The sequence below is a fragment of the Megascapheus bottae genome, chromosome 1 (genome assembly GCF_031878675.1).
Source record: "Megascapheus bottae isolate mThoBot1 chromosome 1, mThoBot2.hap1, whole genome shotgun sequence".
In the NCBI taxonomy this organism is placed as follows: domain Eukaryota; kingdom Metazoa; phylum Chordata; class Mammalia; order Rodentia; family Geomyidae; genus Megascapheus; species Megascapheus bottae.
The window spans coordinates 90694176-90714010 of NC_143509.1; the positions used below are offsets into that span (position 1 = coordinate 90694176).

The 19835-nt window shown below is 37.3% G+C and overlaps 1 protein-coding gene across 2 annotated transcripts in view; it reads left to right on the top strand.

Annotated features, from left to right (window-relative positions):
• Positions 1-3726: 3726 nt before the first annotated feature.
• The window catches only part of Ncam2 (neural cell adhesion molecule 2), a 329220-nt gene continuing 313111 nt past the window's right edge, over positions 3727-19835 (top strand). For both annotated transcript variants that reach the window (XM_090348116.1, XM_090348127.1), the window contains exon 1: positions 3727-3824. In XM_090348116.1, coding sequence (XP_090204242.1) covers positions 3770-3824 — 55 coding nt within the window. In that variant the 5' untranslated portion in view covers positions 3727-3769. The remainder of the gene's footprint in view (positions 3825-19835) is intronic.

Sequence of the window (19835 nt, forward strand, 5' to 3'; positions counted from 1 at the left end):
AGAAATGAAAACAATTTTTAAATAATGCCAATAACACAACATTGATGTCTAGGCTCAAAGTTTTGATTATGTACCTGTATGCTTTTTGCAAGAACAGATTGATGTAAGAGGTAGAATCTCTGTGAGAAGATAATTTCCACATATAATGCACCTTATCGTTTTCTATCTCTCTTCTACTCCTTCATATCCACTTTATTGATTCTTGTAAAGCAGATTTATCTGTTTTTATTTAACCATGCATCCAGTCCCGTTGCTATTTCTTACTATTCAGCTTTTCATAGAGCCCTGAATTCTGCTCATTTTGGCCTTATTTCTATAAATGAAATAACCAAGCACTCACTAAAGCCTCTGAAACCCTTCCTCAGATGATGAAGAAATTTATAAATTATTGAAATATTAGAACTTTAGGAGGGATAACATAAAAGAAAGAGATGCATTTCTATTCTTTTCTTGTCACATACAGTACACAGGAAAGTCACATCCAGAGATTTGGTGTAGTCAGATATGCCATTCGTGTCTATTTATTGAGACATGCCATTGGATTAAGAAAGGAGACTGTGAATAGAAGCCATTCTAACCTTAACTTCAATCCTGTTCTTTCTCTGATGCTTAGCCTCACTCCCACACCATGACTTTCAGCTGCCCTCAACACCTACCCATAGCCCTGACCCATGGCCTCTGGTTGATTGAGAAAATAGATCTACTAGAAAAATAGATCGTACAAATGCAGGCAGATGACCTCATCAATATGATGGAAAGTGAATATCTGTCTGAGGAGAGTCCTGGCAAAAATATTTCTACCTTGGCTAAGAAGCAGTTAAGGTGCATTTTTGTTTGTTCATTTGGTTTCTGTATGTGGTGGCCTGCTCTTGAGACTTTCTAGCAAATAAACTTACTCTAAGTATTGGATAAAGTCATGAAAGCCTTGGTAGATCTTCAACTTGTACCACAGCCTTTAGCCCTGGAAGTGCAGACCATCCCCTTTCTCAGTCCTTCGGTAGTGCTTAGTTAGAATCAAACTCAGGGCCTTTCACATGCCAAGCATGGGCTCAACCACTCAGTTGCCCAGCCATCGATAGACAGCTCCTTCTGGATCACACATACTTGCCTTTAGATAATGAGAACAAAGTAGTTGTCTAAACCCTTTCCCCAACTTTAATTTCACCTTCATTATTCTACAATATATTTTTACATTAGACTTCTCTGTTCTCCGTGCCAGCTAAGATTTGCTTAGCTACTCTCTGTCCTGACGAAGTCTCTAATTTCTTCCTTTAAAAAAACAAAACAAGGGGCCGGGAGTTTGGCCTAGTGGTTAAAGTGCTTGCCTAGCATGCATGAAAACCCCGGTTCGATTCCTTGGTACCACATATAGAAAAAAAGCCGGAAGTGGTGCTGAGGCTCAAGTGGTAGAGCTCTAGCCTTGAGAAAGTCCAAGGACAGTGCTCAGGCCCTGAGCTCAAGCCCAGGACTGGCAAAAAAAAAAAAAAAAAAAAAAACACACACACAAAAAACCCAAACTATTTTCCTCAAGCCTGCCCAAATCCCATATTCAGAAATGTTTCTTTCCTTTACCCATAATTTCGGTTCCTTTTATGTCTTCTATGGTTTTACAACATGGTATGCATGACAGACTTTTGGTTTTGTGTATGGCACTTTTCTTCATACAAAATAGCAGCAAGTTGGGGTCCAGGAGTTTGGCCTAGTGGTAGATTGCTTGCCTAGCATGCACGAAGACCTGGGTTCGATTCCTCAGTACCATATACATAGAAAAAAGCCAGAAATGGTGCTGAGGCTCAAGTGGTAGAGCTCTAGCCTTGAGAAAGTCCAAGGATAGTGCTCAGGCCCTGAGTTCAAGCCCAGGACTGGCAAAAAAAAAATAGCAGCAAGTTGAGGGAAGGATCAGACTAGCATATTGCCTTTGTCTAGTCTTGATTAACAATATATTGTCTATTTGCCTTTTTTATATATACAAGAATTCTCTCTCACACACACACAAAACAAAAATACAAAGGACTATGAGATTTTGGACACTATCTGTTAATAAATAATAGGAAATTCTATGAGTGTGATAAAGATAGCATAGGTAAAAAAACCCCTACAAAATATTGAAAAATAGAGGGGAGGAAAGGGGCTGAGGAAATCTAGTAAAGAAGTGAACTTGTTCAAACTGTGTGCAATGTATGCTTTATGATTGTGTGTTCATAAAGGTACTTGTAAAAGATTTGGGGGCCTGTCTCTTCTCTGCAGGAAGACTTAATTTCTAGTTTATTTCATAGGCTACCAATTCTTATCTAGCATAATTCAACTTTTGACTTTAGATAAATGTAATTCTACTAATAATATAAAGGATCATACAATTACCAGAACTTCATTTCCCAAACAGCCATCTTGATGTCAGATTGAAAAAAAAAATTCCATGTTTTTGTGGTGCAAAGCTCAACATTTATCTATTTCTGTAATTGTACATGCATCTGTGTTTTCTTTCGATCCCCTGGAGAAATCAAGAAGTGAAATCTATGTATTTATAATATATATATTGCACATAGAAACTTGCTGCTTGCACTATTTTCTGGGGGCAGGGGGCAGCTTAGATAAACTTAAGCACAGTTGTGGCTCAGAATCAGTTACAAGCTTATGTGCTGCTGCTTCTTTTCTTTTCCTTGGCAAAAGAACTGGGATTAAAATGAAACAGGAAGACAGGTTATCAAGCAATGAGGAGTGCGAGAGGCATTGCTTAGACATGATATATGTGTTTGCCTATCAAGCCCCCCTAAGATGCCAACATAGTAAATGTCCTCAAAAACCATCCTGCAAGAACACGCCCCACACAGTCTGCTGTGTCCTCTGACGCCTTGCCCTTCCCAAAGGCCAGGAGACACCCAGATCCTCCCAGGACCCCATCTTGCCATCCCATTTTCTTATAAAAGAAGAGCTTTGCTTAGAAAGCCTGGGGAGGCAGAGAGGTGAGGTAGTGGGTGACTCTAAGGAGCCAGAACACAAATGCAGGACAGAAGGACTGCTTGTCAGGTTCCAGCTTGGTTGCATGGACCCAGGGACACAGAGATCAAGACTCTGGGGACCCCTGATTCTTTGTCACCTACACCTTTGTCACCAAGATGACAAATAGTGAGGTGGTCCAATCTCTAGGTGAGGTGAGTGAGTTCTGGGTACCTGCCACCTCTCCCTCATTTCAATGCACACACACACGCACACACTCTCAACGGAGGGTCTGGGCTGGGCGGGTGTGCACGAGGCCCCCCGGGGCCAGGCTGCGGACTGCAGCTCCGTGTCTCGCCGGCGATCCCAGCAGCTCCTGGTGAACTCTGTGACACCACCCGGGATTCGAACCTGCGGCCCACGAGGCCACGGCGGCGGACGAATTCTCAGACGTGTCCGCCGCGCAGCGCGCGGGCGCGGAGGGATACACCGGAGCCGCGCCTCCCTCCGACGCGCGCGTCCCGCCCCCGCCGCCGCGCTCCGCCGCCGCGCTCCCTCCCCGCGCTCCCTCCCTCGCTCTCAGCTCACTCGCTCCCTCCGCCCGGCTGTGCTGCTGCTGCCGCCGCGGCGGCCGCTGCTCCCGCCGCCGTCGCCGCCGACTGGATATAGTGCGGCACGGAGCGGAGCTGGCAGTCACTTTGCGAGGAGGAGCGCGCGGGCTGCGGGCGGCCGGGGCACCCCGGGAGCGGCCGACGAGGCTACAGCGGAAGGTTCCGTCTCCAGGGCTGCACTTGCTAACTTTGGAACTGTCCACCAGGGTCACGTCCTGAACATGAGCCTCCTCCTTTCCTTCTACCTGCTCGGGTTGCTCGTCGGTAGCGGGCAAGGTAGGAGCGCGCGAGGGGCTGCGTGGCATGTCCGCTCCTTCCCTCCTTCCCTCCCTCCATCCCTCCTCCCCGCCACCCCACCCCGGGAGCACCGTGGGGAGCACCCTGCAAACGCCAGACAACTCTAAAGTTACTGCTCATGGTGCAGGGGATCCTTTGCTGTGGTGGCTCTTGGATTGACATTGCCTGTGGTTTTATTTTTATTTAAAGACGTGTTATTTGTTTTAGTATTATTTTGATGTTTGGTGGAGACCCTTCAGGTTTTGTTTTTTTAAAAGAGAAAAAAATGTAGAATTTGGGGTGTGTGTGTGTGTACATCAGTAAAGCAAGAGATGGAGAGAGGCACACTGCTTCTTTTTTTCCTGGGATGTTGCTTCCCTCCCTCCCCCCACCCCCCCTTTGATTCTTTTTTTTTTTTTTCCTGATGAGATAAATGGCATGAGTGTGTTGGTGTGTATGAATAGTTAAATATCTGCGGTTGTGCCAGGGAAAGCGAGGGATGATATTTTACAGGACAACCTCCCCCCCCCCCACAAAAAATAAAAACCACTATCAGGGCTTCATTCGTTTGCAGAATGTCTCTGGTGTGCAAGAAATTCGATTCTTAAGAGATTTGTGCTTTTTCCTCTCCTTTTTTTTGTCTTTTTTTTCTCCCCCAAGACCAATTTTTGCTTAGGAAGTGAATAATGATGGCTTATTTATGTTGAAACTAAGAAGAGGCCACAGATATGTGTCTGTGTCTGTGTGTGGGTGTGTGTGCATGTGGAAAAAAAAACCCAAATGCATAAAACTAAACATGTGTTGCAATCATTCATTTTGACCCTCTGCTCCCTTGTGAATACAGCAAAAAATCGAAATGTGTGTGTGTGTGTGTGTGTGTGTGTGTGTATGTGTGTATCAGCAGATTGTAATTGCACCTGGAAGGGGTTCTGGTGATGATTGTGGAGAATTGGGATGAGCTTATTTATTATGAAAAAATAATACGAAGAGAAACCTAGTCAATTAACTGGAAGGACAGTTTCTGGAAGTCAGATCTGATGATGTGTATAGAGATCTGTATTAATTTATCTTGCTTGTTTCGACAGCATACAGTGACATAAAAAATATTTACAATATATGAAAGCTTCCTCAACTGTCCAGACAAGTTTGGACATTTAATTGGGTAGAAAAAATGTTAAAATCTTGCATGAGTTGAAAATATTGGAAGGTTAAAAAAAGAAACAACAATTTTGTGGTGTATAGTAATTGCTGAGAAGGTTACCTTATTAGGACGATCTGAGTTTAGTTTAAAATAAAGTAATAAATGACAAGATAAGTTTTAAATATCTTCACTATATCCAAATTCCAAGCACTTTTAGCCTCTTCTTTGTTGCTTATGTGGTCCAGCAGGGGGTGGTAGAACTCCATTTTAATCCCAGTATTGGCTATTACTGCTCTTGTAGTCTTTCTATCATTCTTCAGCAGGGCTTGACATTTTCCATGTGATGCCTTCCTTTTTCTTCCTTTCTCCTCTCCAAAGCTATACTGTTAGCAGCTGATACAAGGAAATTGGTTAGAAATGCAAACGCTGGGATCTAACTATAGTTCATAAAGTATCTAAGTATGAAGCTGCTCATTTCCCTATACAAACAGTATGTAATATTTCAGTCTCAGACGAATTATGGAGATGCCCATTTGAAGATAATACCCACCTAATCTGTTAATTCCATCAGTCTCGGAGAAAAATCAACCTATGCTTTTCCCATATAGATGTGCTTCTTTCATGATTCCAGAGCTGTTGATTGTGTTTAGCAGCTTGTATGGAATACATTCAGGCATTTGTGAAAAGCAAGAAACAGATAGTGAACACTGCACCTAGAATGCAACTGCAGTTAAATAAGTGGAAGCAGCGTGAGGTAAATGTAGGAGCATACAAGGAAGCGAGTTTTTGCAGATTTGGGATTACATTGTGAACACTTGGGACCAAAAGAATGTCTCAGTTGTGGATACTGCACATATATCATTGCAGATGCCAAGCGTGTTTGAGTTTCGGGACAGAAGGGAAACAAAACGTTGGGATACTTATATTTAGGCTGTACATGTAATATGTATCATGTTGTGATTCAGCTGATGTGTAATCAGAATACAGTAGGCTTGTAGGAAGAGCTCTGAAACGGAAACATGACTGCAGGGGAGCCCATATTGACTCTAATGAAGCAGGCTGGAAGAAGAGCAACCCTGAACAGATCTTTCCATCCACATTTTCACATACATGGCCATCACAGAGCTATCGATATGTATCAGAACAAGTGTGCAGTCCTTCTATGTGGTGTGGTCATGAAAGAAGTCAGGGATGCTTAGAAATCCGATGTCCTCGCCCTGGAGCCCAGTTTCTCCTTGCTAGGGTTTTGTTCCCTAATTAAGGATGCAGCAGCAAGTATCAGACACACCACTGGGAGCTGTTTGGAAAGAAAAAAGAAAAAAAGAACCTTGTGTAACTCATGATTTTGTTTATTCTTTCGTAAATGGGGCCATGGAAAAGGCTTCAGGCAGTGATTCCTGGGCTTGCCTGGGAAATATGAAAACCCCTGCTTGCTGATTTATGTTTCCAACAATATACTTGCAGGAGATTTTATGAAGCGTGATTGAAGCTATTGCTCTGGAAAGTGGTGAGCAGTTAGACTGGGAAAGGCAGCGATGATGTATTCCCTTTTAAGTAGTGAAATCGTTTTGGAACCTCAGTAGTTGAAAAGAAGAAATGACAGAAGCCAGAGACTTAAGTGGATACCAATAACATAATTAGCTAACGAGATCTAATAGTTCTTATAGTTCTTCATGTAACTTTCAACACAGTGTTATTTTCCTCCTCTAGGGAGAGCTTTTTTTTCTTTAATTGAAGTCAAAATGCTCCTTTAAAAGCCTCATGTCTCCACTGTAAGATTAATATCTAATGAAGTATGATCGTCAAGTTTGATTTTTTTAGTTGTCGATGAAAAGGGAATAGTATGATTATGGAACTTCTGCCATTATTTTTGCTTCACATTCAGAACCTGATCACAGCTTCCGGGTCATAAATCTGTCCAGTGGTAACTTGAGTCTTGCATTCATAGTGCATTTGCTGTTTGTAAATTTGCATTCTCAAACTGCAGTAGTGATAGGCTGCTTTCCCAAAATTTACCAAAAAGACCCAAGTGTGATTAATGAATATCAACTTCTGATGATTCACAAAGAAAAAATACAAGCTTTATTGTACTAAGACTGAGTAGCATTGTTTGCTTGATTTCAGTATAGTTCAAGCACACATAACCACTATTTACTTCAGCCAGAATCATCGGATGAGGAGTGTAGTGAACTGCTTAGTTAATTACTTAAACCAATCTGCTTGCAGTTACACTTCTTTCTGGGGAAGTGGTAGGGAAGTCGTTGTTCATTAGAGAAATGTAACTTTTAAAAATAGGGCTCTTGTGTGTGAATGTGTAAAGGAAAGAGCTCTCCAAAAGTAATCTTCCATTAGGCAGGATCTACATCTCTCATAGCCTTTGTCTGTGTATCCTGCTGCTACTATTCCTTGGACAAGCTTTTTCTTGAATCAACTACAAATCCATTTTCACTTAAAGGAAATAGGCTAAAACATAAAATGCCTTTGCTTTTTTGTTAACGAAGAACCCAGAGGATTTCCTCCCCTGCTTTCTGTCAAAGGATTTAAGCAGATCATTTCCTCACTTTCATTTCTCATGTTCAATCTGAGCCAACAAAGAAAGAAGTTTTGAGTTCTGCATGTCAGATGAGGACCTTTTTTTTTTTCTTTCAGTGACACAGGGGGCTAATGTTCTCCCCAATGTAATATCTACCAGGCAAGCAATTAATAGAACAAAAGGACTTCATTCAGTACTCCCAGAAAGTCAAACGTCATATCATTTTGTAAGGACAATGGCACTCTTTCCAAAATAGAGAGGTGGTTTGTAATGAGACCAGAAACGAGCTGCAGAGATTGAGGCCAGTGACCAAGCTGAACAGGGTAATTTGTTTTTGCCTTTCCTCATTTGGAGGCAGTGATAATAGAAATAGGATCAACCATCTGAAGGCTTTGGAACTAGGCATGCTGCTCTCTGGCATTTGACATTGGGAAATCATTTTAACTTTTCTGTTTTCAGGGTCATCTCTCACAGCAATGAACTTCTGAAAACACCAAGAAGAGTGCCCAATAAGTGAAGAGCAAGTCTCAGTTGCTTGTGTGTGTGTGTGTGTATGTGTGTGTGTGTGTGTGTGTGTGTTGGTATGTGAGTATTTGATATCCCAAGTAGCATTCATTTCTGAGTATTGCTATATTATATAAGAATAATTTAGCAGTGGTAATATTCTTAGAAAAGAATCTTACAGCTTTTCAACTTTTATTGGCATGAATTCTAATTCCTTGTAAGCTCTGTACTCATTCAGTCTTATTGAGGATAGGGCTATACTAAAGTGTATAAATTAGCGTTAGTATTCCTGATTATATGCTAGGAGAACACATATGACAGAACAAGTGTGTTTTTCTTGATTTTATTGAGGCAGTAGTCCAGTATGTCATCATGGGATAATACTTAATCATTCATCATATAAAAGTACTTCTTACTTCTGTGTATCATCCTTTTAAAATATATTAGTAACTGTTAACTATTAACCATAAAGACCGTATATGTAAAAATGAATTTCAAGTGCATTTCTCAGTTTCACATGCTCATGGGATGCTATCAATCCATCGAGTACTAGCCGTCATTTTAGTAAGCCATGATGTAATGACACAGACTGACTTAAATTTAAATAATTAAGAGGCATGACAGAGAATTTTGAGAATATTTATGAGCAGAGCAATCAAATGATGAGAGTATGCAGAATTTCAACTTGATTGATCAAACTTTTCTTGGCTCTATTTTGTTCATTAAAAAAAAAAAACCTAACAAGAAATAAATAGGCAAGAAGAACATTTCAATGTGGAATAAGACCCAAACTGCTATCCATTTCTTGACCTTGAAGGAACAAATGTAACTTTACAACTATCATTTATTCATTTGAAAATTTGATATAAGCATGTGAGATTCATTGACCTTTCTTTCGGCCCTAAGGAGGGCTAATACATATAGGCACCTCGTAACTTGGTAATGTTATTATGTTAAATGTTGTTCGCGTATTTTTGAGCATTGAGAAAAATTTATCTCTGCATTAAATATCTCTTTTAGTCAAATTTTAAAAGATCATAAAATCTCTTATAAGTAGAAAAATATCGAGGGGGGCAATATTTATATAATTTGTTGTTAAGTAGAATAATTTATATGATTTACCCGCTTATATAGCATTAATTATATTGCCACAGGCACTTCATTAAGCAGAAATACTAAAACGGTTGTGTGTGTGTGTTGTGTAATGAACAATTCTAGGGGGCTCCATTTAGGGTCCCATTCAGTTATCACACATTTTTCTTCACACTTAGCCAGCAGGTGACACGACAGAATCTTTAGGAATGGAGTGCTCTTTTGTATTATTAATTCATTGTAAGGCATAGTTTTAAGGGGGCACCATGATTAGAATAAACACCCAATTAGGACCTTATCAAATATCACATACAAAATTAAAGTCATTGCTGACAGCAACTCTGGAGACAGGTAAGAATATACGTACTTAATTCAGGTCTTGACCCACAAAACATGACACTTGACAAGGATTTAAAAATGTAGTAGACCTTAAGATCAAAGTAACATGTTTACATTTTGTGCCAATATGACAGTTAATAAATTAACTGACATTTTTTTTTGCCAGTCCTGGGCTTGAGCTCAGGGCCTAAGCACTGTCCTTGGACTTTCTCAAGGGCAGAGCTCTACCACTTGAGCCTCAGCACCATTTCTGGCTTTTTTCTATGTATGTGGTACCGAGGTATTGAACCCCGGTCTTTGTGCATGCTAGGCAAGCACTCTACCATTAGGCCAAACTCCCAGCCCATTAACTGACATTTTTTTGAAGTCTTACAGTGAATCTAATGTCAGCACTTGCATGCTAACAATTCAGTGAATTTATTCAAAGTGGCCTCAATCTTCTTATAACTTGTGCTGATCAAAAATTAAGGGATAATTTCATATAACAGTTAGGGGACACTACTATAAACTGTGTTGTTTCATCTAATTCATTGCCTATGGTTGTATTTGTTTTCCCATGGAATTTTTAGTACTTTTCTTGAAATAATTTATGTTATTATAATAGAATTACTGTTTCTTTTGTCTTATGTTTTTATATGGGAATTTTAAATTTTGCTGTGACTAGTGCTATTATAGCCATCTTGTGTTTGTATTTTCCTTATGCTGTATAATATTTCATACTCTCATTTAATTCTTTTTGTGCATCATGGGGCTTGAACTAGGCCTAGGCGCTGTCTCTGACCTCTTCAGCTCAAGGCTACCACCCTACCCTTGAGCCAAGCCCCACTTCCCATTTTCTAGGGGTTAATCTGAGATAAGAGTTTCAGGTACTTTTGTTCTTTGGCTGGCTTTGAACCTTGATCCTCAGATCCCAGCCTCCTGAGTAGCTAGGTTTACAGGTGTGAGCCACTACGCCCAGCATCATTTAATTTTTGATAGAATGTTCACTCATCATAAAGAATTGAAGGATTATTAACTTTGTTATATAGATGAAGAATTGGGTTACCAAGAAAATATTGGAAATGCTTATATCAACTATAATTAGTGATATTTCAGGAGTAGTAAATTCTCTTGTACTTCAGTTTAATGTGTAGTTTTTAATTTGTTTAATGTTTTTTTTAAATTTGCCGTTATTTGTGGGGTTGGTTTATAGAATGTCATATTTTGATTGTTGAGAAGACAAACAATAGAAATACCAAAAGCTACAAGTAAGATGTGATCAATAAAATGTCCATCAAAATGTTGCAAAATTGGCATTAAAGTTAATAGGATTTATGAATTATGAAGTGCACTAAGTGAATTCTTACAAGTTATATACGCATATTTAAAATTTGTGGACAGGCTGAGTTCTCACTTTCCTACAACTAACTACCTTAGCACTCTCTCTTTACAGGATAGCAGTGAGACCTAGAAAGGAAAAATGGGTGAGAACTCCCACACCTAGGGAACAAGGATTTGAATTTGAGATCCATCCAGATCTCAACAGTTCTTTTTAAGTTACTATCTCTAAATAGTTGTACAAAGGAGTTGCTGTTTAACAAGTTTATATTACAATGCATTTTAATCAGTTTCACTTCTTCAACATTCTTCCACATCCTTCCCTTACTTTTCTTAAATTTGTAGTATATATAATTCTTTTTTTTCTTTTCTTTTCTTTCTTTTTTTTTTTTGTCAGTCCTGGGCTTTAGCTCAGGATCTGAACACTGTCCTTGGACTTTCTTTCTCAAGGCTAAAGCTCTACCACTTGAGCCTCTGCACCACTTCTGGCATTTTTTTTTTGTATGTATGTGGTACCGAGGAATCGAACCCGGGACTTCATGCATGCTAGGCAAGCACTCTACCAGTAGGCCAAACTCCCAGCCCCCTTTTTTCATTTTTTTCAAGACATGTCAAGGCATATCATATACAAGTTTTGCCTGCATTTCCCCCCCACTGTCCTTCATTCATTTATCTCTCTTTCCTTTTGTCCCTGCCCCTTCTTTTTTTTTTCTCCCAGAGCTGAGGACCAAACCAGGGCCTTGTACTTCCCAGGCAAAGGCTCTTCCACTGAGCTAAATCTCCTGCCTCTCCTTCTTTGCAAGTACAATTTCCTGGTGCCTTTGACTTTGCCTTTCTAAGGAATTGTATTATTTTCAGGTTCCCTAGAGTCTATCAAATTTTAGTTAATACATTTGTCAAAATCTCAACTCTTTATCAGGAGTCAGAGTAATTGGCAGTTTAAAGTACTAGGAATGAGTTGCTCTTTTGTATTACCAATACTTGGTAAGGGTTGGATTAGGCAAACAAAATACTTAGGATGGACCCTTGTTAGGATAAAGGACTCCCCAAATATCAACTACAAAGTGAAAATTGCTGCAAATTAAATCAGAGCTGTTCTTAAGAATAGACCTTCATAATTCAGGAGACCATCTTTCTGCTGACAAAAACAGATCTGAGACATGAGCAAGAGGAGAAAATGGAGGAGAAACTTGAAAGGTGAACAAACTGTTGATAAGTAGGGAGGTTACAAGGGAAAGAAACACTCCAGTCCAATGAATTCTGTTTATCTCAAACTGGATTGGGTAGATAATGTTACTTTTGGACCTAATAAAGTTGAGAGTGAGAGGCAGAATATCTTGAATACTGAGCAAAGTAAGACAGTAAGAAGCAATGTTTGCTCAAGAAAACAATATTATTAAATTGGATTTGTGTTTAAGATGATCCCTCACGTTTAAGATGGATCTAAGAATCATAAAATATATTGAATAGATGTAGAATATATTACTTTGCAAGAATTAAATGGATGTTAGTAATAAATTCAATTTGGAAAATTGTTAGGAAATGAGTACCAAAAATATTAATCTTATGTTACAGAACAAATAGTGATACCTTAAAGAAGTAGAAATAACTAAGTTTGTGGCATTTAAAAATGCATTATCCCGGGAGCATAACCTAGAGGTAGAATGCTCACCTAGCATGCACGAAGCCCTAGGTTTGATTCCTTGGTACCACATACTTAGAAAAAGCCTGAAGTGGCTCTGTGCCTCAAGTGGCAGAGCACTAGCCTTGAGCGAAAGTATCCAAGGACAGTGCCCAGGATCTGAGTTCATGCCCCAGGACTGGCAAAAAACAATTACATTTAAGTACTTCTACAAAGAAGTTGACATTTAACAAAGCCGTTTATTAATATAGTGTATCTTAATCATTGTCACCCCTTTAACCTCTTTCTCTCCCCACTCTCCTTTACTCTTCCTAATTTTGTAGGTTGTGCATTGAATTCTTATTGCATTATTATTTTCTCGTACCACTTCCTCTTGATCCCACCCCATTTCCTTAGAATACTCTCTTCTTGGTGTTTATTTAGTTTAACTTTGACTTTGCTTTTCTAAGTAATTACACAATTTGTTTTCGTTTGAATCTACTATATTTCATTTAATACATTTGTGGGAAAACTTGTATACCATCCAACACAGTTAATTATTTATACATTTATAAGCTACATCTAGCTCTGATATATAAGAGGAAAGCATGAATACTTTGTCCTTCTGAGCCTGACTTACTTCCCTAAACATATACATATGTATATGTATATATATATATATTTACAGACTATTCATTTCTTTACAAACAGTACAGTATCATTTCCCTGATGGATGAGTAAAATTTCATTGTGTATATGTACTGCATATTCTTGATCCATGAATGTGTTGAGGGGAATCTGGGTTGATTTTCTCTAGATTCATCCACTTCCCTGCGAATGCCATTATTTTATCTTGTCTGTTGGCTATGTAGGATTCCATTGTGTATGTATATATATATATATATATATACACACACACACATATATATATATATATATATACACTACATTTTCTGTGTCCATTCATCTGCAGTACGGCATCTGGACTGTTTCCATCACCTGGTTATTGTGAATAGTGCAGAGATGAACATAGCTGACCTGGTGTCCTTATCATATCCTGGGTTATGGTGTTCAGGATAGATGCCCAGGAGTGGTATGGTGGGATTGTTGGGAAGGTCAATTTTCAGTTCTTTAAGAAACCTCTACACTGCTTTCCAGAGCGGCTGAACTTGCTTACAATCCCACCAGCAATGCAGTAGGGTTTGTTTTTCTCCACAACTCCGCCAGCATCTGTCATTGTCTGAGTTCAAAATCTTGGCCATTCTTGTTGGGGTAAGGTGGTATCTTAGGATTGTTTTTATTTGCATCTCCTTTATGACCATAGATGATGATAATTTTCTCATACGGTTTTCTACCATTTAACCTCTTCTTTTGATAAGTCTCTCTTTAATTCTCTTGCTCATTTTGTGGTTGTTAGCACTTTAGTATTCCAAGGTTTCAAATAAGTTGCAAATGAGACTATGTTCATGTCTTACAAAATGAGCTGATGTGCTACATCAGCTACATTAATGTAGCTGAGAACTACATTAAAGTTTGACTATATGGTCATAGCTACATAGCTATTGAGCTACTATGCTCCTTTGCTCAGACTATCTTAGACATGTGTTATTACAAATGAGAGAAACCATGTAGCTAGCATATGTTTCGTTGTGTCTGGCTTACTTCACTTAATATGATTTTTTTTCTAATTTATTCCATTTCCTTCTGAATGAGGCAATGTCATTCTTTCTGATGGAAGCTTAGAATTGTGCATAAATACCACATTTTCTTGACTCATATCTACTGAGGGTCATCTGGGTTGGTTCCATGTCTTAGCTCTAGTAAATAATGCTTCAGTGAACATAGTTTGACCTTGTTTGTGATCATTTCGATAAATGCCCTAGGCATGGGATTGCTGAATAATAGGGAAGTTGTATGTTTAGTCTTTGACAGAATTGCCATTCTGCTTTCCAGAGTAGTTCACCCCATCTAGATTCCCACCAACAGTGTGGTAGCATTCCCTTTGGCCACTTCCTGGCCTACTATTATTTGTTTTCTTGATTATGACCATTCTGACTGGCATGAGAAGGAATCTCAATGCGATTTTGATTTGCATTTCTTTTATGGCCAGAGATGTTGAACATTCTTCATGTGTGTATTGGCTATTCTTATTACCTCTCCAGCAATCTCATTTGAATTCTTTAGCCTACTTATTAATGGGGTGGTTGTTTCTTTGAGAATTTGGTATTGGGGGATTTTATTTTTTGAGCTCTAGGAATATTTTTGATATAAGGCCCTTGTCTTTTGTATGGCTAGTGAAGATCTTCTCCCAATCTGTGGGCCTTTGTTTATTTTGCAAGCTATGTCCTATGCCATGCAGAAACTATACAGTTTATTGCAATCTCCAAGATATTCAAACAAGAGGATTTTTTGGGGGGAGGGGTGTTTTTTCTGTACTATGTGAAATTATTATTTTTTTCTTTCATTTAATTCCCCACCCCCACACACTTTTGTTTATCCTCTGTTGTACTGTTTTTGATTATGGTATCCTGTGTTTTGTGTATATGTTTACTTAATTTGGGAAAGGGAAGGAGAAGGAGAGACAAAGTATGAAGGGCAAACCAATGCAACAATGATACTCCCAAAAACTCTACAAGTTGGGAGAGCCAGGGGAGCGAAAGTGGGAGAAAATGAGGGAGGAGGTAACAACATTCCACAGGAAAAGTACTCATTTCTTTACTTGTGTAACTGTAACCCCTATTTACATCACCCTTACAATAAAAAAGAATGAGTAGTCACCTTTGTGTGCAAAAAAGCACACTTGGAACCTATAAGTATAGAGGAGATAGCTTGTGAACTTAAAAATATTGCTTCTATAATGTGTCCATTACTTACAATAACTGATTTTTATTTTGCATTGAAGGTTCTACTTAATTTCTCTTTGGTTATTTCCCAAAAGTAACAAAGAACTATTGACAGAACTGAGATTTGCATGTATATTTAACTCTATGAAGTACTATGTGTATGAACATTAAGAATAGATTATTTGAAGATTAAAATATAAAATGATTAAGATATAATGTGTATATATGCTATATAATTTATCAAAGGACTTATTCATGATGTATATATATATATACTAAATTTTAATATTTCTAGCTTTGTAATACCAACTACAATTAAGCTCATTTTTCATTCTCCTAAATACCTTTCTTTTCATACTAATTCATAAAATAATTGAGATTTGATTAATTTTTTTGTAGTACTGGGGTTTGAACTCAGATTCATGAGCTACCAGACAATCTCAGTTATTATGCAACAACGCTCTTAAAAGTTACCTAGTGTTACCACAATACAACAGAGATAAATGATCAGGTTGAGTGGTACATGGCTGTAATCCCAGTATTTGGGAGACTGAGGTGGATGGATTGCAAGCTCCATTTATTTGTACAATTGTGTTCTCCCACCCTCATTACATGTCATCATGGCTGATAAATGCACGTGTACCATTTTCTTGATTTACAACTCCTGTACCATTCAAGAGTATAATCTGCAACTTTTACACAATTATTACATTTCTTTGCCTGGGAAATTCCTATTATGTTTCCCCATTATTTTACTTGATCATCTTATCACTGGAGATACATCCATTCTTGCTACAAATATGAATTACGTTACTATTTCATTGTTAAGGCTACAACATTCTTCAATTCAGCATGCCGAATATACTCTACATTGACTCTCTGCGTGATCATCATCAAAGGAGGAAATCCTTAGCAGTCTGATTTCCATCAAAGATGATGACCTTTATTAAATAATTCACTATAAATTGAAATGTGTATTTATGAGGTATATTGGGTGCTTAGCAAATTTGTACTGAGGGAGTATCTAAATATTACCTGGAATGGAATCTAAACTGGCAAATTATTTTAAAATACATTGGTCCCTGATTGGAACAAATATTCATCTTATTGGGAATATATTATGTGGTTTCCTGAGTATTCACTTAAAATGTTTTGTTCATATACCTACCACAACTACTGTAGACCATCAAAATATAACCACACAATAAATTAACATTGATTATTTAAATTTGAAGTAATAGCAAAGATGAACATATTTATATCTGATGTCCCTTTCTCACTGAAACTTAAGCTGAGAATAAGTTAAAATGAAATCTTGTGATAGGTCAAATTTGAAGATTAACTGAGGCCTAGGAGATGATAAATTTGTTGGATTTCAGAACCCTATGTGCATACATATTATGTATTCATAAGTATTACATATTGTATACATGTATTTTATATGGCTATGCAATTAAATATATATGATTTATGATATATATCAGATGCATGAATATACATTTATGAACATACATTATGTGAATGCATACATAAAAATGAAAAATATATTAAAAGCATCATATATTATGTAATATATAAAATATATGTGCATATTTTTATCTAAGGAGATTAAAAATGCAGATAATAGTATAATGAACCAAGTTAGATATTGTCAGGAATGTCAGTAGATACATGTCTGATAGGTCAATAGCTAAAGTCATCAAAATCACGATAATCCCACAAGGTTAATTAAAAGCTGATCACTCATTCAAGGTTTATTGGAAACCAATTCTTCAGTTGCATTCATTAGAAGAAAAGAAAAGCAAAATTGTTTTACCTTTTTTGAGGTACTTGTGAGTTGTCTCTCTTTAAAATGAAATTTCATTTAACCTCACAAAAACCTCTTTTGTCTGATAGTCTTGATTCTGTCATGATTATTTTTTTGCCAGTTCTGGGCTTGGGCTCAGGGCCTGATCACTGTCCTTGGTTTTTCTCAATGCTAGAGCTCTACCACTTGAGCCATAGCACCACTTCTGGCTTTTTTTTTTTTTTTTAATATGTGGTACCGAGGAATTGAACCCGGGTTTTCATGCATGCTAGGCAAGCACTCTACCGCTAGGCCAAATTCCAGGCCTCTGGCATGATTTTTTTTTACTTGGTGTTCTCTGGAGCTAACTTATGAATAAAAGCATTGAATTATATGCATAACACATTTTCTACACCTTCATAATATATTCTTCACCAGTGTATTTACCTGCTTACTACTTAACCCCTAATATTATAATCATTATATATGTTGATTTTAACTTGAAATCCCATTTTCCATTAAAGACAGTACTACAACTGTTTTATCCATTACAACCTTCAGTTGAATCCCATAAAATGTGCAATCACTTTAATTGGTTATTTAGGTGAGTCATTTTATTTCAGAGTCTGTTCAAAAGCTCCATGTGAACACATTCAATTCTATTAGGGACTGCATGTGGCCTGCAATTCAAAAACAAATCTCAACGTAGGTGATTAAAGAACATCATGCAATCCTCTCATAGTTGATGAAAAACTTTAGAATCATATGCAAAGCAGGATGTGAAATGTTCAACTTTAGTATCCTCATGTTCCCTAGTAAGAATTATTTGTAATGAAGTCTGAGATATTAGTCATCATTCTACAATACTAATGTATTTTCCTTTCAAGTACCTGTTCCATCTCTACTTTAATGTCATCTCATTTAAAATACCCTCTTTGCTACATTGAACATTAGTGTAGTGATTATCACTGCACATTAATAGCAGAGATTAATACCCAGTGATAATTTTTAGAAACAAAATATATCTTCCTTTTGCTATGAAAATTATTAAATAATTGGTTATGGAAGGAATGGACATTTTCTTAGGCACCTTTCCTTTGACTCTGCCTCCTAGCTTCATAACTTTTATCTACTTTGAAAGACTACATTTCTCTTATGATGTACATGGATATAGAAGGGTGACTAAAGAAATCCAGTTTATATAAACTTAATGTGTTTTTTAGTAATTGTACTTTCAAAAATGTATTCTATCATCCCTTTAGAAATTTATGAAAGGAACTGAGGAAGAGTAAATATTCATAGAGAGCATCAATCACTGTTTTGTTCCCAGGTGCTAATTGAATATTGGTCTTTCTGTGACTGGCTAATTTTCTATACCATAATATTCGCTGGGCTCATTTACATAATAAAATTTCAAAAATGATAGGATGTCCTTCTTTATTTAGGTTTAATAGTATTTGACTTTTCTATTCCCCATCCTCGTGTGTGTGTGTGTGTGTTTGTGTGTGTTTGTGTGTGTGTGTGTGTCTGTGTGCAATGTTTTCTTTATCCATTCACTCATGACGAACACTTACAGGAATCCAATGAGTGCTGATGTCTCTTTGAAAATTACCCAGAAAATGAGATTTCTAGACCAGGTAAAAACAAAATTACAGGCAAAATGTGCAAACAAGATACAAATGAAATTCTCTTATACTAAAAAGGCTCTTTGTATAAAGGCCACAATCAACAAATGAAGCAACAGAGTAAAAATAGTTGGAAGTTTTAGATATATTTGTAAACATACTTCTGACAATATTTTATATCCAAAGTTTACAAGAAACAATATAAAAACAAAACAAATAATCCAATTACAAAAGGGCAGACCTGGATGTATTCCAAATGAAAAGACAGACATGACTAAGAAATACATGAAAAAGTGTTTAACATCATTTATCATCAAATGCACATTATATCAGATAGGATATTTCCTTTCAAAGCTTTAACATGATGAGCTTTTGTAAGGAGGTAAACAGAATACTTGTACACTGTTTGGTGAAGGCAAATCCATATTGCCATGATAGTAAATGGTATGGTGGATCCTCAGACATTAAATATAGAACTCCTAAGTTAGTCAGGAGAGATGATTCAGGCCTTAAATCTTAGCCACCAAAGAATCAGAGATCTGATGACCCTTTTTCAAGGCCAACTTGGGCAAAAGTTGTTTGTGAGATACCTTCAAACCTTTGCCTGACATGATGGCAGTTACCTGTCCCTGAGAGGCACAAAAAGCTCAAAACAGGATGCTAGAATGGCTTAAGTGATAGTATAATTCTCTAGCAAGGTTTTGGTCCTGAGTTTATTTTAAAAATAAAATAAAAAAAAACAACAGAACTCTCATCTGGTCATTTGATTTGAATAGGCTATTTCAGTTTTGAGACTTACAATTAGTAAATAATTGAATCTTTTAATGACTTGCAAAATTAATAAGCGTAGGGAATCAGCGGCATTTGTAGATATTGGAGTGAAGTTCAGGTTAATGTTAAGGTAGGGCATCTTTATTGTTTAGATTAGAATAATATGTTAAGGGTATGTAACATTAACATTTAAATATATGTTTTACTTTAAATGGCTTTTCTCTTTGTGTCTTCTCTCATTTTGAAGCTGTATAATTATGAATAATTTATACATCATCAGTTCGTGGTTTTCTAAAAGAATCCATTCATAATGGAACATTATTAGTCTAGAATGCTTTTAGAATTGAAAAACAACAATTCAAAATGATTACAAATAAAAACTAACATAGCATGTACGAGACCATCTGGAGGCAAAGTTGAAGTTCATCTTTTGACCCAT